At 46.3% G+C, this 25,445-nt stretch overlaps 1 protein-coding gene across 2 annotated transcripts in view; it reads right to left on the bottom strand.

Annotated features, from left to right (window-relative positions):
* LOC146830153 (uromodulin-like) overlaps positions 1-25,445 on the bottom strand; it is a 778,490-nt gene that overhangs the window by 85,121 nt on the left and 667,924 nt on the right. The window contains exon 8 of one of the 2 annotated variants that reach the window (XM_085604404.1): positions 654-725. The exons of the other annotated variant lie outside the window; for it this stretch is intronic. Within the exon in view, the coding sequence (XP_085460530.1) occupies positions 693-725 (33 nt within the window). The 3' untranslated portion in view covers positions 654-692. The remainder of the gene's footprint in view (positions 1-653; positions 726-25,445) is intronic. 2 annotated transcript variants of the gene reach the window in all.

Raw genomic sequence — 25,445 nt, 5'->3', positions numbered from 1 at the left:
CAGGTGTTGTTCCCTGGCACCGCTGGGTCCTAAGAATAACCCAGTCCTTCAGCGTGGGAACCTTAGTGCTGTATCCCTGGAGTCGGCGGCCTTCTTGAAACACCTCAGTGTGTTGTGCGAGCTTGCCTCTGGAGCATCAAGAGTAGGCACAATCCCTGAAAGGGAGGGCATGGCAGTGAGGGCTGGGGGTGCGCACATACTGGTTTCCAGGCCTACATGGTCTTACAGTATGATGAATCATCTGTTTCCCATGTTTCCAATGCTATTCTGTCTGAGGGTCATTTCGCACCAACTAAGAGGGGTATTGGTGGCGGAGTTCCTGTGAGTCGTCGAAGGTCTACTCAGAAGTGACCATCTTCCTCTGTGGCCCGATTCTGCTTACTAGCACAGTTTCTTATGCAACACTAGTTTTCCAGTTCCACATCACTGTGGACCACATGCATCCCCACACCTCATTGTCCCACAACCACTTAAACATACCAAGAAACACCACTGAAAACATTCAGGTACAAACTTTCAGTACTATATTAGTGAGTACATAATTGCAGGGTAGGATATTTCAGGGTGAACTGCTTATGTAGTCCACACGGCCTACAAAAAATAATACTCCATAGCAGTGCAATGTAAGACAATATGTAATCAATGGTTTATACCTGAAATCCCAATTGGAGCCATTTCAAGAGTCAAGTGTCCTAAGGGTTAGCAGAATGAGATGACGATGAACACTAAAAAGGAATAAAAAAATGAGAGGGTATTTAAGTTTTCATTTCACATCTGGAGCCTCCATCAAATCGGAATTTCTCATTCATCCAGAACACCAAACACACCCCTCCTTTCTGCAATCAGATCACATTTTCACTTCCATCACCCCACGCACCTCTCACACTGTGACCCAGAACAGCCTCACATCTTGCCTTCCTATCAACACTAACCTTCACATCTGGAACAGAAACTAGACCCTACTTCTCACTCAAAAGTACCTCCCCCGTCACACAGACATCCAGCACCTTCTCAACCCACTCCGTGCTTCCCATCTGGCACATTATCACCCTATATAACCTCACAATCGTTCACATCCACTACTTCAAGTATCATATAATTTACATTGCCTTATCTCCATGCTGCCTAATACACAAGGTTCCATATGTTACTTCAATCTCAGTCTGCACAGAACACATGGTTGCTTACATTACCTAAACATCAGGCTTCATAGTCTCTAAGAGTATTCACATTGCCATAACCCCATTCTGTACAGTATAGGATTACCTACATTAGCTTCAAACCAGTCTGCATAGTATACATACATGATTACTTACATTACCTTAACCACAGGCTACCCAATACACTAGATTACCCATGTTACTTTGATCTCAGGCTGCACAGAACACATGGTTACTTACATTGCCTAAACAATCAAGGTCATAATATACACAAATCTTTGTATTGTCATAGCCTTATTCTGGGCTTCACACAAGGTTACCTACATTAATTTCAGACCAGTCTGCATAGTATACATGGTTACTTACATCACCTTATCCACAGGCTGCTTAATACACAAGATTACCTAGGTTACTTAACCCTAGTTTGCAGTACACATGGTTGCCTACGTTACATTAACTCCTGCCAGTACACGATTAGCTACATTACCTTAAGACCAGTTTACACACAATACATAGTTACCCATGTTATCTTCAACCCAGTATTCTCAGTAGACATAATTACTTGTGTTACATTGACCACAGACTACGTAATACACAGGGATAGAAATGTTACCTTGTTCCCAGTCTTCACCATGCACAAGGTTGCTTACATTACCTTAACCACAGACTACCTAATACCCAAGATTAATCTTCTTAAACTTAACCCCAGTGTGAACAGTACTCGTGGGTACAAGGTTAATAACATTAGTTTATTCCCAATCAGCACAGCATACATGGTTGCTAACATTACCTTTCTGGCTGCCACATCACTGTCCCAACTGACATTAGTGGCATTAAATATGTTTCTATCCCCACCACTTCCTATTTTTTCTGTCTTCGGACGGGATGGTGTAATAAGGTTGAGTGTTTATTAATGTCTTGTTTTGTTGTAGAAGCCTACCTTCCAATCTTTCCCACTAGCATTTGTAAGTTGTATGGTCTCTTTTAACACTTTGTTCAGTCTGTCAATCAGTTCAGTCTCTCAATCATACAATTTGCTTTGGATTGATATATAGAACACATTTTATGTCTATTATCCCATGTCTACTATCCATTTCCCTAAAAACGAATGGCAGTCCATTGTCTGTTCATATAGTTTCTGGTGTACCTTCTCTACTAAACAAATCACATACAAATATTTTCCACACTACTTCAAAAATATGTTTCTCTCCATTTCAAGAACATATTGATTCAGTGGCTAGCGCCCGAAGAAGATGGCGGACTCTCCTTAGCTCTCCCGGGACGCGGGAGAGAACGACCGACCTGGCGCGATGACACCCTCCTCTTCGGACTTCAAAGGACGCGCTCACCCGGCAGAAATGAAGCTTCGCTAGCTGCGGTGCTTTTGAGCAGCGGTAATACTCTGTGAGAGGCGCTTTCCTTTCTTGCGTGTTGGAGCGGTTCCGTCATAGAAACGGCCGCCATTTTCCCTATGCTTTGAGAGGAATTCTCTCACCCATTGCTCACACGAAGTTTGTGTATATTGCACACCTGCCATGCCCCTTTAGCTGACTGCCAAGGCTTCACACTTCCACAATGGAACATATACTTCCTCATATGTCTGGCTTTTCTCACATTGGGGCAGATTTATGTTCCCTGGCGCATCCCTGCAAATCAGCATGGATGCGCCAGGGAAGATGCGTCACGCAACTTTGCCCTTGCGCCACCGCCGATGCGCCGCATTTACAATGCGGTGCATCGTGGCGCAAGGACAAGCAGATACGTGACGCATCTGCCGGCGTAAGGTTTGCGCAGTGCTGAAGTTGCGTCGCAAGTGCGACGCAACTCCAGCACTGTTCCAACCTACCCTATCCCTAACATAGTTCGTCAAGCCTTACGCCTGCTTCAAGCAGGCGCAGGGTTTTGACGCATCAGTGTTGGGAAAGTGACTCAGTGAAATCTTATAGATTTCACTGAGTCACTTTTCATGGGCGTTCCTGCGACGGAACGCCCCCCCCTGTGTCGAAACGCCCACGTGAAACCTGACGCAGGTTTCACGTGGCGCAGGGCTTTACACCGTGACGCATCTCCATAGATGCGTCACGATGTAAATGGGGCGCAACATGGCGCAGGGTTTATGCCGCCGCTGCGTCACAAAAGTGACGCACCGGCGGCGTAAAAGGGGCGCAAGTCCCTCATAAATCTGCCCCAATGTGTGCGCTTTGCTTGCCATACCGATGCTGAATTCCTCATGAAGCTCGCTTTTTAATACTTTTCACAGCTTTCAGGAGCCTACTATTTGACCACTCGAAGGTGCTCTGCTGCCATCTACTGCCCATTTGCCACATTGCATCAGAGAATAATTTATTATAACTGTGGTTATGCCTCTTTTTACCATGTTTGCCTTCTGCAATGTGAACATTTCAGCTATTTCTCTCTCTGCTGTGAGCCGCACCTAATACATGGCAACTGCTGGGTGTTTGAATTATTGGCACTCTTTCTTTTTTTTTTGCCTAATTACAGCTATTACTGAGCCATATATCGGTGAAGCTTTCATACGCTCTGACCTTTCAGTCATATGAGCTTTTGCATGTGGCATTTTTTCAGCGACTGAAGGTTATATCATCGTTACTTTTTTGTCTGCCTTTCTCCCCGTAAAATAGCTGGCCCTATGTCATTTTTGTCCACTTTTTCTGGTTATCTTACCGTTATCTGGGCCCTTTGACTCTTATTTACTGTTTTTTACATCACTAGTTATGCCATTGGAATCACCCTTTCTGGCTGTGCCTCTCCTTCTCCTTGGCTCCGTCTATATCTTCAATTAGCTAAATTTTAAGGTTCTACACACAGACCACTCATTGTTACTGGTTTTCCAATTACTAGATCGTCTCTATTTATGGGACGATTAACCAAGAACTTTTCTCAGACCAAGTCTTCAACGCGTACATTTTTAATACATTCCAGTTCTCGCTATAGTTGTCTCTCCATGGAGGACAGTACTAACGGCTCACTTAAAGGTGCGTTGACATCTACCACCACCTCCTCTTTAGGAACCACCAAAGCACCAAGTAAGAGACTGAAGAAAGATCCTCCTTCTCCTCCTAAACAACCTACTTCAGCCACCATGGACTTATGGCTTGAGGAAATTCGGGCCTTGCGCCCGATTATGGAAGAGACTAACTCCAAGTTGCAACTCCTTACCGACAGATGGCCAAATGTGGAAGCACGTGTTAATGCACTGCAACAAAATGTTGACTCCTTAAACTCCTCTATTTCCAAAGTAGATTCCTTGTGTTCTCAGGGGCTAACGCTGCATAAGCACATTGAAAATTTGGAAAATAGGAATAGGAGAAACAATCTCCGCATTTATTGTTTGCAGGAGGGAACGGAAGGTACAGACCCAATTGTCTTCTTCAAATCCTTCATTCCAAAGCTCCTTAAACTACCGGAAGGTACTCTTCTCAACATTCAGAGAGCTCATCGGTTGGGCCCGACATCGCCTTCGACGTCTTCTCCTACAGTTAGAAAGCCGAGAGGAGTGATCTTGTACTTTCTGGAATACACTGACTTGCTGAAAACGTTATCTGCGGCTAGGGCAATGAATCACATTACTTGGTCAGGGAACTCTTTATTTTTCTCTCAGGACTATGCCAAACCAACTGCAGACCGACGAAAGGAGTTCCTCGCATTGAGACCGCAGCTTCGTTCAATAGGTGCACGTTATGGCCTTTTCCATCCTTGTCTATTCAAAGTGACCATCAATAACAAGACTAGCCCCTACGAAGATCCAGTAAAGCTGAAGAGTTTCTTCTACTCTTATCACGCTGACTCTATGGACACTTCTACATCACATGCCAAATAGATGTCCGGGCTCCTGAAGTGCTTCTACTCATGTTATATGCTTTTCAGATCTGTTTTCGGTTTGCTTGTGAGTTGATTATTAGCAGAATGCAAGTTTTTCGTTAGTATGTCTTTGCTTATAAAATTAACTTCCTTTTTTCTCCTCACAGGTTATGTCTTCGTGTCACATTTCCCCTTGTGTTTAGTCATCCGTTGGTTTGTTCTTTCCCTCGTTTTCCCGCATGGGCTTTGGACACGTCATTGTTCCGTGTGGCCTCACACCCCTCCACCCTTCGTATGTCCTGGATTATACGTAAGTCTTTTACTGTTTTTAGCTTCTTTTTCTTTTGCTTCGCACTCTTTTTCTTTGATCCTTTTTCCCTTCTGAGAGCTTTATCTCGATGCCTTTTCATTGCAACATTACCTTCTCTTTCACGTTTCCCTTTCCCATCTCAAATGTTGTTTACTCGCCTTACCTTTCTTTCTCTTCTTTTCTCTTCTCTATCTTACTTGATTCAATTTATATGTAATTGGTTCGGTATTGTTTGAATTGTTTAGAGATTTGTTATAATCGGTGCGCATCACTCATTTACAGTTTCGTTCTATGTCTTTAAAACTTATTTCGTGGAATGTTAGAGGTTTACATTCACCTGTTAAACGGCAGAGGGTTTTGACCCACTTAGCCAAGTTGGGGGCAGATATAGCATGTTTACAGGAATCTCATTTGACAGCTGAAGAATCTGTAAAGTTAAAAAGAGGTTGGGTGGGGGAGGTCTTTTTTTCCCCGGGAGATGGCAAACGTAATGGAGTTCTCACTCTCTGTCGCAAATCTCTTCCTATCAAAATGTTATCGCAATGTATGGATCAGGATGGCAGATGGCTATTTGTTCAATTAATGGTGGGAAATGCTCCGATCTCTTTGTTGAATATCTATGCGCCCGCAGCTGGAGATACCTTTTTCTGGTCTTCCCTAGCCCAACAAATCACCCAATGTTTTGATGATAATTTTATCCTTACAGGAGACTGTAATGAAATTCTCAACCCTTTTTGGATCAAAATTCGTCCATCCCCTTTGTCCCTCATAAATCTCATAAATAATTCAACAACATAAGCTTATAGATGCCTGGAGGCTTTGTAACCCCACATTAAGAGAATACTCTTACTATTCCCCGACACATCACACTCAATCGCGTTTGGACTATATTTTTGTGCCCCACAACATTTCTCAATCATTGATGGCGGCAGATATTGGATCTAGCTTAATATCTGACCATGCCCCCGTCACTGTCCAACTTGATGTTTTACAGAAACCCAATTTATCTCGAAAATGGCGTTTTAATAACGCACTACTTCTAGATTCAGAATTTACATCCTCCTTTGTTTCTTTTTTTAATGAATATTTCCTCTTTAATCATTCGGCTACTTTGCCTTTTCATGTGATTTGGGACTCTTTCAAAGCATCCGCTAGAGATTTTATTATTAAATATGTTTCAAAAAAACGGAACAAGGCAGAGGAAATAACCAATGCCCTCTTGGCCAAAATAAAGAGATTTTTACTACTCTTCCAAAACAAAATCCTGCTTATCTGAACTTATAAATGCTAAATTTCAGTTTAACAAAGATACAACTAATAATGCTTCTAACTTTCTGCTGAAGTCTAGTGCAACATTTTATGGGTGTCAGAATAAAGCTGGAAAATTGTTAGCTAATTATTTGAAAGTTAAACAAAACAAACTTAATATAGAATCTGTTTATGGTTGTAGCCATGCATTGAAGTTCAAAGATGATCGTTCTATTCCTCAATTTTTTTCCAATATTCCACGCACTTCTGACACGTGTTCAGATCTTTCCCTTTTAGAATCGGACCTCACACACAAGGAGCTTCTTGCTGCTTTGCTGACACTTAAAAAAGACAAAGCACCCGGGCCAGACGGTTTCACTGTTGAGTTTTTCACCCACTTCGCACATTTACTCATTCCCAAATTACATACACTCAGAAATGCCTTTTTAGAATCAGGTGAATCTTCTGGCTCTTTTTCAGACACCCTATTTTGTCTTATACCTAAAGATGGCAAGGATCCACAACATTGTAAAAACTAGCGACCCATTTGTTTGGTTAACATTGATTGCAAAATGTTTTCAAAGGCCTTAGCCTCGCGTTTGGAATCTCATTTACCTGACCTATTAGGACCAGAACAATCTGGTTTCGTTAAAGGACGTCTCATTACAGATAACACTCGTTTATTCTTTAACGTCCTTTCCAAAGCTTCCAATCTTTCGCACTCTTTAGCAGCAATTGCCCTAGATGCAGAGAATAATATAAACAATTGGTTCTGTCGGGTGTAAATTATCTCTTTAAATCACTAGACCAGTCATTGGGTTACTCACATGGAAACATCAAAAACAACACAGATGAAAAGACCGTCAAGGGTATTCAAAAGTTTTATAAATTACCTCATTTATAAATACCCACATTGATTTGAGTGGCTGTCAGAGACATAACATACAATGCGTTGCAATTTGTGACAAGGTGAATATGGTGCTCAGTGACGTAGTGAAGGTGCAATATATACAGAGTGAATTTTGCAAAACTGTTGTTTTAAGAGGCCAGAAAAAGAACAACAATGTTTGAATAGCTCTGTAAGTTGAATGAGTAAGTCTTGACACAGAGTCTTTCAACTGGTCCAGGGGATATGTCGACGTTTCAACCCAAGGGGCATTACTAAGTTAGTCAATGCGGGTCTTCATCAGGACAAAAGGAAGGACAGCCTAAAAAGCCCAATTGCAATCAAAGGGCGTGTGTATCTTCAAGGATTAGGACAGTTACAACATTGTACTGTGCATCGAGGATTAATCCAAACAAGGGGACCCCCAGGAAGGGATAAATCATCCACGGTTAACACAGGTAATAAATACCCAGGAAAGGAGAAGCAGACTGTCCTCGCGTCTCCTATGCGGTCGATTGCGTGTATCTTTTAGTCTTAATTTCTTTAATAGAACCGGGGGGCCAAATGGAGCGATACAGGCAAGCGTCCTGTTGCGTCCAACGGACGCAACAGGACGCTTGCCTGTTCTATTGCCTGTTCTATTGCCTGTTCTATTAAAGAAATTAAGACTAAAAGAAACACGCAATCGACCGCATAGGAGACGCGAGGACAGTCTACTTCTCCTTTCCTGGGTATTTATTACCTGTGTTAACCGTGGATGATTGATATATTGCACCTTCACTACGTCACTGAGCACCATATTCACCTTGTCACAAATTGCAACGCATTGTATGTTATGTCTCTGACAGCCACTCAAATCAATGTGGGTATTTATAAATGAGGTAATTTATAAAACTTTTGAATACCCTTGACGGTCTTTTCATGTGTGTTGTTTTTGATGTTTCCATGTGAGTAAACCGATGACTGGTCTAGTGATTTAAAGAGATAATTTACACCCGACAGAACCAATTGTTTATATTATACATTATTGCCCAGGTTCTGAGGGATACTGGGTCACCCCATTGTTACTATATCTAGATGCAGAGAAAGCATTTGATAGAGTTGAGTGGCCCTACCTTTTCCATACACTTAAATGGTTTGGCTTTGGCCCAAAAATAACTGCTCTGATTTCTATTTTGTATTCTAACCCGAGAGCGTCTGTTTGTGCAAATGGGGGCATTTCTTCCTATTTGCCTCTTGGCAGAAGTGTCCGGCAGGGTTGTCCACTTTCTCCTTTTCTTTTTAATCTTGCCTTAGAACCTTTTTTGTTAAGAATTCAGCAAAATGACAATATTCATGTTTTTACCTTTAAAGAGACCAACATCAAAATGGCAGCTTATGCTGACGATGTTCTTTTATTTCTATCACAACCCCAACTCTCTCTCCCCGCCTTTTTGTAGGAGGTTGATTCCTTTGCATCCGTGTCTGGATATAAATTAAACAGAGATAAATGAGAAATTCTGCCTTTAACAAAGTATACTTTTAAAGCTGATTTTACCATTTCAGGTTTCACATAGAGTCCCCAATTCATTAAGTACTTAGGCCTTCAGTTCACTCCCTCGGTTTCAGGAACAATATCACGATGTATGGAGAATTGTACACAGAGATTGTCTTTATTAACCACGAAAAGGCATCCATTGTATCTATCTTGGTGGGGCCGCCTGGATACTATTAAGATGATGCTATCTCCTATAATTTTATATACAATTTCTAATATTCTACTTTCTATCCCCCTAAAGTATTTTCAGAAACTCAATTCCATTTTATCCTCCTTTTTATGGAATAATAAGAAATCACGTATGTCCCTTTCAAAATTGATCCGCTCAAAAACTGAGGGTGGGGTGAATTTCCCTGATTTTCCCATTTATCATAAGTCCGTTTTACTGCATCAAGCTTCGAGATGGCTCTCTGAGCCTTTTACAAATTGTCCTCTTTGGGCCACGCTTGAACAGTTCTTCATTTCCCCATTCTCCTTTCAAGAGTATTTGTTGTTTACACGTAAGCCGCAATCTGTATCCACTCCTGTAATTTAACATACTTCTAAGATTCAACTATCTATTTCCTCCTCGAACTCCACTGATTGGACCTCATTTCTCAACTCCACCATATGGCACAATGTTTTTATTTTAATAAATAAAAAAACTATTTTTTGGAAATCTTGGAGAAAGCGTGGTCTGGTCTGGGTACGTCAATTATATGTCCAAGATAAGATTATGTCCTTTTCACAAGCTAGCTTTTGATCTGCCTGCATCTTTCCACTCGAAATACTGTTAGAAATGGGATCTCTGGTTGGCTAAGGCTTGCGCCAAAGCCAGGCAGAGACCACCATTCTAAGTCAGGGCTGGGGAGTTTCACGCCACAGATAACCCCTGCTCACCCCCTTGGTAGCTTGGCACGAGCAGTCAGGCTTATCCCGGAGGCAATGTGTAAAGCATTTGCGCACGCACCCAGCAACAACATCCCAGGCCCACCACAAAAGAAACTCCACACAAGGTTATATATAAAATAGCCTTTGTATTATCATAACACATTAGAATAGTAATCACACAATATACACTGTGCCAACTGGCACTGGGCAATATTTACAAGGGATTATTTACACCTGACAGGGCCCACTGGACCACTGTCAGAACCATCGCAAAGTGAACTTAGTAAATGTAGAATTTAGCATAAACATAGAACACAACCAGTACTACTGGTAATCACTGCACTTAGCATCAGCCTGTAACATAAACCACATTATGCACAGTATCACATTAGGCGCCAAGCGCATTGTACGCCATCCTCATCAGCATAAACACATTATGCACTTCTCTCACAAGTCTAAACACATTAGACCCTAACCTCCTAAGCATAACTACCTTAGGGAATAACTCTCACTAGCATAAACCATAATATGCGAACCAACCTCATAATCATGAATCACATTTAGAGGCATCAACAGAGGGTGCTTAAATCATACTACAGGAATTACATTTCCTAGCACCATAATATTCTTAGCACATAGATCACATTAGGGCCTGGCACCCTTATAACTCTAGCAATCCCCCCCTGGCCAACTGGCCATCTCAGAAAGGGGCTCAAATGCCCTGTGTCCCAACAGTCAGGGCGCGCTGCAAAGGCAGCGAAAGTCAAGGTGCGCACCTCAGCGCAGACCTAAACGTTGCAGCTGCCCAGCTACTTGCTGGGCAGCTGGGAATATTAGAATGAGGGCCTAAACGGTGCAGCTGCCCACTACTTGCTGGGCAGCTGTGAAAGTGAAGATGCGACATGGGCTCTCACTGGCCCTTGAAACCAATATGCAAAACGTTGGAGCCACGCGCGGGCTCTAGAAATACACATATCCCCATGGAGCGCACCAGCTCCTGAAATGGTTCAGCCCTAATTCAGAGAAAGAACTGGCCCCCTCGGTGGAGCACACGGGCTCTCCTAACCAGGTATTGCCCCCAAGCACTACAGTGGCCCGCTACGGCGGCGCCACTGGCAAAACTGGCCCCCTCGTTGGAGCCCCATAGGCTCTAAAGCACACCTGCCCGGCGTTGGAGCATACTGGCGCTCAAAAACATATCTGCCCCCAAGTTGGAGCGGCCCGCAACTTCAATAGGTTATCTAGTGCTGACATAGTCGGTGGTGCCCTCGTGAAATCCTCCCCCAGAAAATATAGAAAGAGTTCAGCAAATGGCACCGCCCGTCCCTCGATCTCGGCAGGCGGAGGCCTAAATGTATCTCCGGGGTACAGGTCGTCAAATGTTAGGAGCTTCATTTTTGCAGCCAGGGTCCCACCAAGACTATCCTGCACACAGGGCATCATTGGGTTCTGCAGCAAAGGGACCAATGGAGAGTAAAGTAGCGGGAATTTTGCCCTCCTACGCAGCTCATTCCACGCCCAGCACAGAGTTCCAGCCGAATCTATATCTCCGCGAGGGCGGCAGGGTTTTTGGTATAGTGCCACTTTAAGTAGAGTTGGGGCCATTACCTCCGCCTCTACCGCTACATGCGGCTGGAATGGGGTCGGATGCACCCAATAATGTAAAAACTGGGCTTGTGCGCAAAGCGCATATAGGTGCATATCTGGGGCACCCAGACCATCCTGTCTCAATGGGAGAGTGAGCAGGTCCCACGAGGCTCTAACCTGACCTCCCGCCCACGCCAGCGTGAGAAAGTGAGATTTAAGTGTTTTTAAAAAGTACTTGGTAACCGGGATTGGTATGTTAACGAATAAATATAGAAATTTTGGCAAAATGACCATTTTGACAAGAGCAATTCTACCCGTCAAGGAGAGCTGCAGTTTCGCACATATTTTCACCTTGTCCTCTAGCCAAACCATTGTGCGGCCATAATTCAGGCGCCATACTTCCTGTGTGTCACGGCTTATCCAGACGCCCAGGTATTTAACCTCACCCGCCTCCCAGCGCAAGGGGAACTCCGATAGCACATGAGGGGTGCCGACAGTCAACGGAAAGATCACAGACTTAGCCCAGTTAATACATACGCCTGATAGCCCACTAAAGCGGATGAATTCTCTCAAAATTGGGTCTAGGTTCTCATCTGGATTTATTATATAGAGCGTGACATCATCAGCATATAGGGATATAAGCAGGCTGCGGGAACTAAAACCAATACCCCTCATGGTGTGGTGCTGCCGGACTCGGGCTGCAAGGGGCCCCATCGCAATGGCAAACAAAAGAGGGGATAATGGACACCCCTGACGAGTCCCTCGTGTGATCGGAAAGGGGTCAGATAACAGTCCATTTACCCGGACACGCGCAGAAGGGGAGGCTTATAGTAGCTGGATACTCTGAATAAGAAGCGGGCTGAACCCCATCCGCCTTAGGATTCGGAACAGATAGGGCCACTCAAGCGTGTCAAACGCCTTGGTGGCGTCTAAGAACACCACCGCTGCTTTTACATCTGGGTGTAAGTAATGAACAACCGAGAAGATCATTCGTAGATTATGGGAGGTGGACCTTCCCGGAATAAATCCCGACTGGTCCGGAAGGGCTATCATTGGAAAAAGCGGCTGCAGCCTGTTAGCTAAAAGTTTGGCGAATATTTTAATATCCACATTAATCATGGAAAGTGGGCGGTAGGAGTCCAGCTCCTCCGCCGACTTCCCAGGTTTCAGAAGCGTAATAATTGTCACCTCCCTCATGGACTGCGGCAGCACCCCCTTCTCCAGTGCTTCACCGTACACCTCCAAGAGGCGAGGCGCCAGTTCCGTAGCATAGGTTTTGTAAAAGGAAGTAGTTAGACTGTCCGGGCCAGGCGCCTTACCCAAAGGAAGGCTTTTAATAACTTGTACCACGTCCTCTACCGTAAAAGGGAGGTACATATATTTCCTATGGGAATCATTAGACCAGACCAACGCTACGGTCTCAAGGATAGCATCCAACCCCTCCATAGATAAATCCTGAGTGGTCGTGTACAATTTATGATAAAATGCGGCAAATGCGTTCGATACCCCCACATGCCCCCTGATCATGTCCCCCTCCGAATTTCGGATCTCATGTACAAATGTGATGGATTTAGATGGTCTAATCATGCCAGCAAGTGTATGGCCCGGCCTGTCCCCCTCCCCATACCTGCGCGCTTTAGCAAATTTACCGAGAAATTTTGTTTCACGCTGGGCCTCCTCCGCGTAGTCCAACAGTAGAGCTTTTATTTCCTGTGCTACATGGGGGTCACTATCAGCGTAGTATACCTCTTCCTCCTTTATCCGGGCCTCCAGGGAAGCCAGCGTGCCTCGTATTGCCCTAAGGACCCCCGCCTGTCTCGCAATGCATTGGCCCCTAATCACCACCTTGAAGGCCTCCCAGAGTGAGGCCTCAGAATCCACCGACCCATCATTATTGGCATAATAATCTAGGATGTCCCTCCGAATTTCCTCCTTGAAGGCCTCATCTATCAGGGCATGTGGCGGGAGCCGCCAGTTGAATGACCGGGGGGGCGATCCCGGAAGGGTCACCTAAAACAAACACGGGGCATGGTCCGACAGCGTACGCGGCAAATGCGCCACACCAACCGTCCAGGCCGCAGCATCCCGTGACACCAACCAAAAATCCAGACGGGACCATACCCCGTGATGATCAGAGACACATGTACCCTCACTGGCTAAGGAGTGCCTGCTGCGCCATATATCCACCAGGTCACCGTCTCGGATTATGGACTTCAACGCGGCGCTGGCCGCAGGATGCAGAACACGTGCCGCGCCCCTCCTATCCGCGGCATCGTCCAGAATGGCATTGAAATCGCCTCCCCACAGTACAGTGTCATACCCTGTTGCCTTAATTCTCGACCATATGTTCTGAAAAAAATCGGGGGCATCAGAATTTGGGCCGTATATTGCTGCAATTACCAGGGGAAGTCCACCCAGCAGTCCACAGAGGATGACAAATCTACCCTCAGGATCTCTATATTCCTCCCTCTCTCGCCAGTCCACCCCCTGTCGAATCAACACAGCAACCCCCCTGGCGTAGTTGGAATATATGGACGTGTATGTGTGTCCCCACCTGCGATGTTGCAGTTTAGGAGAAGGAGAAGCGTTCAAATGTGTCTCCTGCAGCAGACAGATATCAACATTATGCCTTGCCAAATAAGCATGGATCAGTCTGGCCTTACGGCAGTCATTCAGCCCCCGTTTATTCCATGTCAACAATTTCAATGATTTATCGTGGGACATTTCAGACATCTTTTCCCAATGAGGGGCCGATGTGCAGCCGCACAGTCAAAAAATGCAACAAAGTTATGCAGTGGCTCGTATCCAAGAATCATACGGGCATTAAAAACCCCAACAACTCCCCATCCCCACCCCTCACCCACTCCAACCCCCCAATCAGGTTGCAGAAACACCCACCCTAAAAACAAAAAATATACCCAGTGGTGAACATTGCAAGGGAATCCTCCCATGGGGGCATGGTGGCATCAGCAATCTCCCCTGAGTAAACAGGATGGCCAGGGAATCCAGCGGTGCGCAAGCGGCCCCACCCCAACAGTCCAGAAGCACGCCCCCTACAAAGTCAACATAACATCATAAAAACATGCGATTGCCTATGAACGGAAAAACACAAACCATGGCAGTACAGTGAGTGCTTATGAGGCATAAACAGGATCTGCGCATTTTCAGTCATTATCACTCAAGTGGCCGGACCCCGACGTCGACGGTCCACGGATGTCCTTGCCCTTTCTCCCCCCAACATGCTTGGCAAATTTGAGTGCGGACTTCGCATCCGTGAAATATTGGACAGTACCCTCGTAAGAAACCTTCAGTTTTGCGGGATACAGCAGGGAATACGGAATCTGCGCCTGCAGAAGAATGCGCTTGGCCTGTAGGAATTCACGCCTTGCAGCCTGCACGGCCGGCGTAAAGTCCGGATAAAATGATACAGCATTACCTTGATATGACAATTGTCCCTTCTCTCTTGCCAAGTGCAAAATGGTGTCTCGGTCTTGGTGGTTCAGCAATTTTGCTAATATCGGTCGAGGAGGCGCTCCCACCGGCGGTCTCTGCCCCAAGGATCTATGTGCCCTTTCCACCACGAAGACCGGGGACAGCTAAGGATCAAACAACGCGCGTAGAAGGTCCATCACGTAGCTCTCCATCCTGGAAAACGCAGTGGTCTCCGGAATTCCGGTAATACGTATGTTGCTTCTAGCCGACCTTGCTTCTAAATCATCATTCTTTGCGCGAATTACTCCCAGGAGTTTGTCCATGTGTAACAGTTGCTCCTTCTTTTCTACTTGAAAGTCATGATATTCAGAATGCCGATTTTCCAGGGCGTCTAAGCGAGTTTCGTGCGTGGAAACCTGGGCTTTCACCAAGTCTAACTGGGAGGTCAGAGTGTCCAGCTTTGAGTCAATATTTCGCAGGCTAGATCTCATTTCCAGCATTAGAGTACGCAAATCTTCACCACCATCCTCGGCGTGCAACTCCGGCTGCTCCTCCGGGTGCGTATCTGAAGGCAGCTCAACCTGACGCGTGGAGCACCTGTCAAAGGTCAACCTTGACTGCTTGGCATCATGCTGCCCCATCGTGCAGCGACCTGTCGACGGTCAGGCCACCGCCAATATCGCCAGCACACAGACAGGGCCACCACCCGCTCCGCCTCCCACTTGCACAGTATCGGCCACCCAGCGACGGTGGGCAGCCTAGCCCACCCCGACCCGGGGACTCACCGAAGCACCACCTGTACCTCCCCGGGTCGTTCCCAGCTGCTCCCCGCAGCCCCCGGCAGGACAAATCAGGAGACCGACCCCAGCAGGTAACTACACAGTCTTCCAGGGTCAATGAAGTGCGTCTCGTCTCCAAGAGCATATGACATTATCCGGGAGAGGCCAACATAGCAGGGCGCCCTACCAGCAAGTCACCAGCATGCGACGTCGCAGTAGAGGTGCGCCTGAACTGAGAATGTTCGGTCCGTAGGGGCAACCGATGCAAAGCCCGGGCCCAAAAATGATAGATTCCCTTGAGCTATAGGTAGCGTATTCCCGATTTAGGAGTCCACTTCATCAACAGGCACTTCTTGAGGACCAAAAAATAACATCACAGCAGGGGTTGAAGCAATAGGGCTGACCACTATGCTCAGCAAGGCTCCCAAAGCATTGCACCTCTCACAGCTCAGGTGGAAGCGGTGCCGGTTTTTCCCCTGGAGAGCCCGCCCTTCAAACAACGTGCACTGGTGCCTGAATTCAGGGCTCCACGGCCTCAGGCTCCCTCACCGGATCCTCGGTACAGCCCGCTGCACGAGAAGAGGACTGCAGGGGGGGGCAACGCCAGCATCCCGAAGGGCAGTCCATCCAGCACAGCGCTCCGCAACTCCCCCCCGGGACCACAGCAGACGGCAGTGAACAGGGGCACATCGGACCTCGCGATCCACGATTCCTCCCGCTGCGGCAGCGCCACCACAAAATGGCGCTCTCCGGCCTGCTCCCAGGTACGGGGCCGGACCCTCGCCGCCCACCGTGACAGATCAAAGGTTGGGGCTCGTGACGACCCAGCAAACCTCACCACGCAGTACCAGCTCCGGTCCTCCGCTCATTAAACTCCTGCAAAGTATGGTGGCTGGATCTAGCCTCCGCTCCACAGGTCCGTATCTCCCCTGCACCCACGGGCTCAAGTTGCAGCGCTGCCGGCCTCCGCAGCTTCGTTCAGGCAGGCCCCGCCGGGTCCGCAAGCTCCTTCCGCGCTTCAGCTTCTCAGAGCACGCCCAGAGCTCGGAGTAGCGGCAATACGATGGGCGATTAGGATGCGCGCCGAGGACATCAGTGATAGCGCCGCAGCCCCACCGCAATTCAGGATTATTGCAGGATATTATCCCCGGCCGTCGGAGCGCACTCAGAGAGCGGCCATTCCGCTGCCAGGCAAACCACGCCCCCTTCATTTCCCATGGTTGATTAGATTTGCATCTTACCATACTCTCTCTAAAAAGAAGCCAGCCTAGGTCTGACACCTGTAGGAGTTGGAGTTTGAGGGACCCTCACCTGAGTCTTGTCCATTAGATGCTTCAGCTGAAGATGTATCTGAACAAGTGATAAACCAGTTTTTTTAATTCTCTGGCGTTAAGAGAGCAGTCTTTTGGCGTCAGGTTTCGAATAAAAATGTTCTGTCAAGTAAGGGTACACTGTTTCAAGGGTAATAGTATTTTTATAATTTCTCTAATTTTGGTTCCTCAACAATCTTTTTACTGATTGTCTTTATTATTTGTTCCTTTTGCATTTGCTGCCCTTAGTGGAAAGGGTATGCCCAGACGTGGGTCCCATGCTCACTGTGCCACTGGATTCAAGCTAGCTTGGCTGATGATTGGTGATGCCCCAAAACCAGTCCCAGGAGGCTTGTTTCCGGTCCAGGGAGGACCTGGCTTGTCAGATTGGGCTGAACTGTTCCCATGAGGAACAGGGTCAAGACTGATTTGCATATGGCTTGGTCTAAACTGGGGTGGCGTGGTGAGCAAAAGAATGATGGATTGAATGCAGATCTTTGTGACAGGGGGGGTGTATGTTTGCATTGTTTAGCATTCCGTCCATCATTTATTCTGTTTGCCTTACTTTTGATCAGTAACTCATTGTCTTTTGTTTGATTTTCAATTTAGAAAATTTCCTACAGCTTTTTCTTGCAGATTCTTTGCGTGGCCTCAATAAAAATGACAATACACAAGTGGTTGCGATTTTGTCCCCAAGGTATTGCTCCAGCTTTAAGATGTTCAAGAAGTAAGTGTCCATGAAGCTTATACAGCATAATTCCTTTTTTCAGGCATAATAGGTTGCCACCGTCGTCCTGTATCTATTAGGACATTTTCTGGTAAGGTCTCATTGGAAAAAATGTCTCTGGCCGCTCCTAGGTAGAGATTTACTAGCAATTCAGATCCACCATTTTGGTTTGAGATTAGACCAATATACTCAACTCAAAAAACACCTGTATATATTAATTGGTTCTTGCTTTCTCAGGTGCCCTCTGGGGTCTATCTCCTTTTGTCATCAACTTTTTGGGGAGATGCACAATTGGCTTGCTCCAGGTTGACAGGAGTTTTTTTTTTTAATAAATCAATTCGATCAATCAATCAACTTAGATTTATAGAGCCCGGCTCATCACCCAACAGGGTATCCAGGCACTAAATTCTTTCTAGGTTCAGTTGAAAAGTCATGTTGTGAGTCCCCTTCTGAATTCCTGCTGAGAAGATGCTGTTCAAAGGTGGATGGGGAGGTTGTTTCAGCACTTGGTAGCGAGGTAGGAGAAGGATTGTCCTCCACTGTACCTTTACCGGATGCGGGGAGTGGTGGCAAGGGAGCCGGAGTACAGTAATCTGGAGAGTTGGTGGAAGTTCAGGCCATAGTTGATGTATGCTGATCCTAGGTTGCGGAGGGCCTTGTAGACATGTGTCAGCATCTTGAAGTGGCATCTTCTCTGGATGAGGAACCAGTGGACGTTCCTGAGATGGGGGGTGATGTAGGTGTGTTTGGGGAGGTCGAGGATAAGTATAGTTGCTGCATTCTGAATCGTGTGGAGTCTCTTCAGGAGTTGGGTTGTGATTCCTGCATAAAGCGTGTTGCTATAGTTCAGCAGGCTGATAATTAAGGCTTGAGTGACGGTTTTCCTGGTGTTGGCGGGGAGTACCCTTAAGATTTCTTGGAGCATGCAGAGTGTGTGGAAGCAAACGGAGGAGACTAAATTGATCTGGCATGTCATAGTAAGTTTGCTGTCCAGGATGATCTTGAGGTTGCAAAAGTCACCTGTAGGTGTGGTTGTGGGTGTGAGTTCTGAAGGCCCCAGATGTAGTTCCGTGGAGGAGTTTTTCCCAAAGTTCAGTAATTTGGTCTTTCCTGTGTTCAGCTTCAGGCAGTTGGTCTTCATCCAGTCGGTGACATCATTCAGTTGTGGAAGTTCGACCTTGTGGTGGTAGGGTCTTCTGAGCACAAGAGGATGAGCTGACTGTCGTCTGCTTAGGAAATTATGTTGAGGCCATGGGTTCTGGAGATGTTGGCTTGGGGGTGCCATGTAAGTGTTGAACAGGGTGGAGCTGAGTGACAAGTCTTGAGGGACACTGCAGATGGTGCTCTTGGGTTCCAAGGTGAAGGGTGGTAGGTGGATTCTCTGGGTCATCCTGTGAGGAATTATGTAATCCATTTGAGGGCGCCTCCTTGGGCCCTGATCTGATGGAGCCCCTTGATGAGAATGTGGTAGGATACGGTGTTGAATGATGCTGAGAGGTTGAGGAAGTTCATGGCCGCTGTTTCCCCCAGTCAAGTAAGGTTCTGATGTCCTCGGTGGTAGCGATCAGGGCGATGATGGTGCTGTTGTGGGCATTTAAGCCAGATTGGGAGGTGTACAGCAGGTTGTTTCTCTCCAGGTGTTCGGTGAGTTGACGGTTGATGGCCTTCTCCTGGCCTTTCACAGGGAAGAGGAGCTGAGAGATGGGGTGGTAGTTTTTGATGTTTTTGGGGTCAGTGAAGAGTTTTTGGAGGAGTCATCTGACCTCTGCGTGCTTCCATCCATTGGGGAAAATGGTCATGGTCATGGATTCATTGAAAATGGCAGAGAGTTTGCCACTGATTTCCTTGCTCAGAATGTTGAAGAAGTGGTAGAGGAAGGGGTCCAAGAGGGCTCCAGAGTGGATGAAATTCATGGCCATGTGGTGAGTGGGTAGTTGTGGGTGCTGATGTGCAAGGAGGTTATAGAGGTTGATATATTAGGATTTCAATTTCCTGTAGATGGTGGATATCTTGTTGTGTAAGTGGCCTGCCAGGGAGTTGCAGAGCTCCTGGGAAGGGGGAGTGTGTTCTCAGTGGTTGAGGAACATTCAAACTCTCTCATGATGCTGAAGAGTTCCTTGCTGTGGTTGGAGCTTGACTTGATGCAGTCTGCCTGGGCATTGTGTTTCAGGTCTTGTAGGTGTTGCTGCTATAAGTTGAGGGCTGATTTGAAGATGGCTCGATCTGTGGGATCTCTACTGGTGCGCAATCTTCTTTCTAGCTTTTTGCAGTTGTTCTTCATTCTACTGAGTTCTGGTATATACCAACTGTCTTTTTTCGTGAATCAGCTGTTCCTGACTGGCTTGATGAGGGTGTCTATCGGAGCAGTTGGTGATCCAGGCAGAGAAATTCTGGATTGCCTGTTCAAGGCTGATTGAGGAGTCAGGCTGGGTGGTGTTGAGTGTGTACATCCATTGGGTATCTGTTACTTTGTTGCAGTTGTGGTGGGAAGAGCTGGGGTCTTGGGATAGTGCATGGGGGTCCTGCAATAGTGAAGTAGACAATGGCATGTCCAGTCCAGGTGATTTTGGAGACATGACTGTACTTGACTATGTGGCTGGCTGTGAATATGGGTTGGGAATGCGTCCTGCATTGAGTGTGGGTGACTAGTTGGGTTAGGCCAATGTTGCTCATGCTTTCTAGGAAGTTGGTAGGGTTTGCATCTTTGAGGTCGTTGAGGTGGATGTTACGGTCACTGAGGAAGTTGTAGTGTTTGGAGTCAATGGCAAGTGGGGTGATGAATTTGGGGATGGAGTTGCAGAAACCACTGGGTGGTCTTGTGGGGTGTATCATCTTGCAGCCATTGGGCATCAGAGTGGTGATGTGGGGTGGAGGAGGGGTTGAGCCAGGTCTCAGTGATGAAGATAACATCAAGCTTAGGTTAGTGATGGTGTCCCAGATTTTGGTGGCATGCTTGCAGAGAGATCAGGCATTGAGCAGGAGGCAGTGGAGTGGTTCAGGGGTGGTCATGGTCGGTGTGTTGGGTGTGACCTGAGTTTTCCGTGAGGACAGGAGGTCCTGAATTGCAGGCAAAAGTGGTGGCAGGAAAAAGACACTACCATTGATCAGCGAGATGCGATGCAGCAGAGGTCCAGGGCTCAGAGATTTGCAGTGAAGTATCTGAGGGTGGCCAGAGGGCCAAGGTTCCTGGCGGTGGGTGCGGTCCAGGCATGGACCGGCACAGACAGGCTTACATTTGAAATGCCTTTGACATGCCAGCAGCGCACCAGCTGATTGCGTCCGCTGCACAGCCGTGCTGCGACCTTCATTAAGTATGTCCTGGGAGGAGGGCGGGTCACTGGGAGGCAGTGGGCAGGGTCGTCGGGAGGTGGGAAGAGGGAGACAGGGCAATGAAGTAGAAATAGACAGTTTAAATAGGAAAAAACAGAAAAAAACCTGTGTAACAAGAGCAAAAGAAATATAACAAGTATGACAAAAAGTGATCAGAAAAACACAAGGAGCAACATTAAGTAAACCAACAGGTAGGGACAAAAGTGAGCAAAAAGCACATGGAGTAATGGACAGAAAACAGATATCAAGGAAACAATCAGGCAGCAAGGGGGAGTAGGCACAAGTAAGTGGTGCCACATGATCCTAATAGAGAAAATTGTTACATTTGGGTCATGATATTGTACTATTCTTGAAACAGGTTTCTTTTTATTTTCCCTTCCCTTGTCATTGAGATAGCAATTAATATGCATTGTAGAGCTAATGATATTGAAGTAAAGAATATTAGGATGGATAAATAGCAACTCTGCTTCTATTCCTTGAACAAACATTCATCTGGAGTCTGGACAAGGTAGTCATAATTCTTCATCATACATAGATGAGAATTTGATTTCAATCCTATGGAGTATTCATGAAGCATTCGGAAGCGCGCGAACGTCGCGTAACGTACTTCGTACAGGTCGCGTATGGGTTTGGAGTCGCGTACTGGTCGCATAGCATTCGCGCACGAAAATAGTACCCAACGCATACCATACGCGGATCCTACACTACAATCGTAAAATGGCGACTATGTTCCGCGCAGGGATCGAGAAAGGTGCGCATAGGGTGCGCGAATCCCAAAAAAACTTGTAAAAAAAAAAATAATAACAAAGTATCAAAAATATAGTTTAAAACAAATAATATTTTTTAATTTTTAAAAGAAATAGGTGAGAAAAAAACTTTAAAATATGGTGAAAAACAATATAAAAAAATGAAAGTAATTGATATATTGAAGAATAAAGATTTAGAAATCCTATGAAAATCATTAAAAATCATAGGTTTTAAGATAAGTTATAGATAGGAATTAGCATTTAAAAAACCTTTGAAATTCACTGAAAAAAACCATAGGTTTCAGGCACGTTATAGTTAGGTATTCGCATTTAAAAACCTTAGAAATTCACTGAAAAAACCATAGGTTTCAGGGGCGTTATAGTTAGCTGGACATTTCCCTCATACAAAACCGTAGAAATTACCCCTTTATAGTTCGTTCAGCTAACTATAACTCACGCCCCCGCAATGCACTGCTGATGACATCACATATTACATCACTCATGACATGGTCAGTGACATCACTGATGACATCACTGATGACATCTCAACTGACATCACTGACCACCAATGAAGGGAATGCTGAACAGGAGCTTGGGAAAAGAAAGTCCCGGGGAACCTGGAGACACAAGGCAATGAATAAGAAAACCTAGAATGGAGAATTGATTAGAACAAATAAAGGTAACTGTCCAGAATGAAAATATAAAGGTGTCACACAGGATCGTGGAGCCAAGCTAGTGAATAGGGAACCATCACCAGTCCAATTTCTATGAAGGATCTGAAGACAGAGAGAACTATAAGGACCATAATACATCAGGTAAGTGGAAAAACTCCTGGACTGGGAAAACAAAGTATACTAAGTGGAAATCTGAATTCTTTCCTATACTGATGGAAGGCCTGATTTTCAAAAGACCCTTGTAAGTGACATCTAGTGGAAGGATGGCAGAATCCTGACATATTTCGTCAATTAGCAACCTTAAGCCTTCATTGGCCTGCAGGCAGCCCTTCTGTTTTTAAACGTTTTAGCAACTTGAGGACAAGAGATTAAGGGGCAGATTTACAAGAAAGTGACGTATCTGTACAGATGCGTCACTTTCCCTGCGCCACCCTTAGAAACCCTTGCACCACCATAGATGCGCCGTATTTACAATACGGCACACTATGGCGCAAGGATTGACAGATGCGTCAGAAATTCTGATGCATCTGTTGTCGGAAAAGTCACGCATTTGCTGGAGTCGTGACGCAAGCACGACGCAACTCCAGCAATGCGTGTTGAGGCCTATTCCCACTACACTGAGTCACTACTTACGCCTGCTTGAAGCAGGTGTAAGGTTTTGACGCAGTGGCATCCTAAAAGTGGCGCAGTGAAATCTTGTAGATTTCACTGAGTCACTTTTATGAGGCCTTCCTGCGTGGGAACGCCCACCCTGCATACATTATACCTGACGCAGGTATAATGTGACGCAGGGCTTTACAACGTGACGCATCTCCCTAGATGCGTCACATTGTAAATAGGCCGCATTGTTTGTGCCGCTGTTGCGTCAAAAAAGTGACGCAACTGCAGTGCAAAAGTCACGCGAGGGGCTTGTAAATCTGCCCCTAAGTTTTTTCCATCCTTGAATATATTATAATTTCTTTTTGTTAGAGTTTTATATAGCGCAAACTAGACCCGAGATATCAGGTATCACAACGCTTTACATGAGCACCAGTTTGGTTGCAGATGGAATTATTGGATTATTGCCCTTTTCTCTTTTTAGAGTTATATTCATTTGTAGGCTCGGAGAAATTCCTATGTACAAGAAGTTTCTTCTTGGTAGCATGTTCCACATCAAGGGGTTTGGAGAATGGAACCATCTCCCATCTATATTAAAGATTTTATTATGGTAGATTTGTTTGAGCTGTGAAGGACAAAAGTGATGCAGTGATGCTCCAAAGGAGAGAAACACTCATGAAAAGGAAGGAAGGCTATTGCCGGTTACCAATAAAAAGCAAGCAAATGAGAGCGACAATGATGACAACGAGTAGTGAGCAGTGGGGGGTTCTAAGTAGGGGTGGGCGGGACTCACTGAGGAATACCGTCATCTAAAAACTCTGTGAGATTCCATGGAGTTCTGCCAGTGGCGGAATGCCACCTTGTCCTAGTGCAAAAGCCTGTGTGTATGTGTCTATGTGTGGGTGTGAATTCCAGTCTTAGCACCCCTGTATTGATTCTGTTCTTTACTTTATTCGATTTATACGCCCAATAACATAAATAAAAATAAATATTCACCTTGCAGTAAAATGGCATCCACCCGTCCCCCACCGCATCGACCAACAGCAGGAAACTTTGCCACGCTGGTCAAATGTTACCTCCCAGCGGCCCTGAACTCTCAATCCACAGACACACAATCCATGGACCATCCAAGGCTGCAGCTCTAGTCTGCGGCACTAAAGGGCCGGTACCCCAGAAAAATAACAGGAACACATTGCCAAGGTCCTGCCACACGCGGTACAGTCGGGGTTACCTGAGGAGGGTGCGGTGAGTGAGTCTCCCTGCAACTCAGCGTGTGGCAGGGTGACCAGCACTGCCTATGCCGGGACAGCACCCGCTACAAGTTTTCCACCTCCCTCACTTCACCCCTGTGGGTGTCGCGGTTGATGTAGAAGCCCGACGCATCATGTGGGGGAGGCTGGCACTCGCAGCTCGCTTTAACCCCTTCAGCACCCTCACACCCCCCACAAACAGCTGACCCAGGCTCACCTCAGACGAAACACAGCTCTCGTCACAGAGCCAAATACCAGCAAGAAAACACAGTGCAAAATTGATGTACTCTCTGTCAGGGCCAGTTCTATGATTTTTGGGGCCTTGGGCAGAAAGGGAATGTGCGAGACCCCTCTAAATTGCATAGACGTGACCCATTCAGGGCTGTCTGCATCTGAATATATGCCCCTGCCCCTGAAGCTGCAGCCCTTCCCTCTCAGCTACCTATAAGCACCTCTTAACAGCTCATCAAAGGCTGAAGGTGTGAGGGTTGCATCTCTCCAGAGAGGGTTAACACTGCCAGGGAGCTTCTGCGTGAGTGGGGGGAGGCGGCTTAATTGTAGGACAAACCTGAGGAATATGTCTTCTTGCAAATGGGAATGGGGGGCCCCTCCCCTCGGCTTCCCCTTGCTACACCATAGCAGTGAGTCCAGGGGAGAGGGGCACCTATGGTGGTGCACTTGCAAAGTGGCAGCTTTCATGCCATGGTCTGACTCTGTCGCACTAGTGTGGGCCCCAAGATGGAGGGCTGACTATGGGGCCCTGGGCAGTTGCCCACTCTGTCCATGCCTAGCGCCAGCCTTGCTCTCTGTGTGCTGAGATCACGATAACTCGAACAACAAGAACCGCTTTGCATGTAGGGCAGCCATCTTCCAGCCCACACTGGGTACCAGGGTGCACCTCGTTTCTCAGCACAGCTCCAGTCCAACTTTGGAAGACCGGGGCAGGCTCAGCACTTGATAACACAACTAGATAGTGACCCAAGGTGACGTGGAAACCTCCAGGGCACAATTTTGCCAATATTTCACTAAGAGTTCTCTTAGCTGCCAGTGATTGGAAAAACACTGCATCACTAGCCTCAAATTATTTTGCTCAGCAGGACATTATGCACCATTTTTCTTCGAATTACTGAAGTGTAGAGCTTTTCTACTGAGTGCTTAAGCGTTCTTTCATTTGTGGCCA

The sequence above is a fragment of the Triturus cristatus genome, chromosome 5_1, assembly GCF_964204655.1.
Source record: "Triturus cristatus chromosome 5_1, aTriCri1.1, whole genome shotgun sequence".
Classification (NCBI taxonomy): Eukaryota; Metazoa; Chordata; class Amphibia; order Caudata; family Salamandridae; genus Triturus; species Triturus cristatus.
This window is presented reverse-complemented; position numbering and strand designations above follow the sequence as displayed.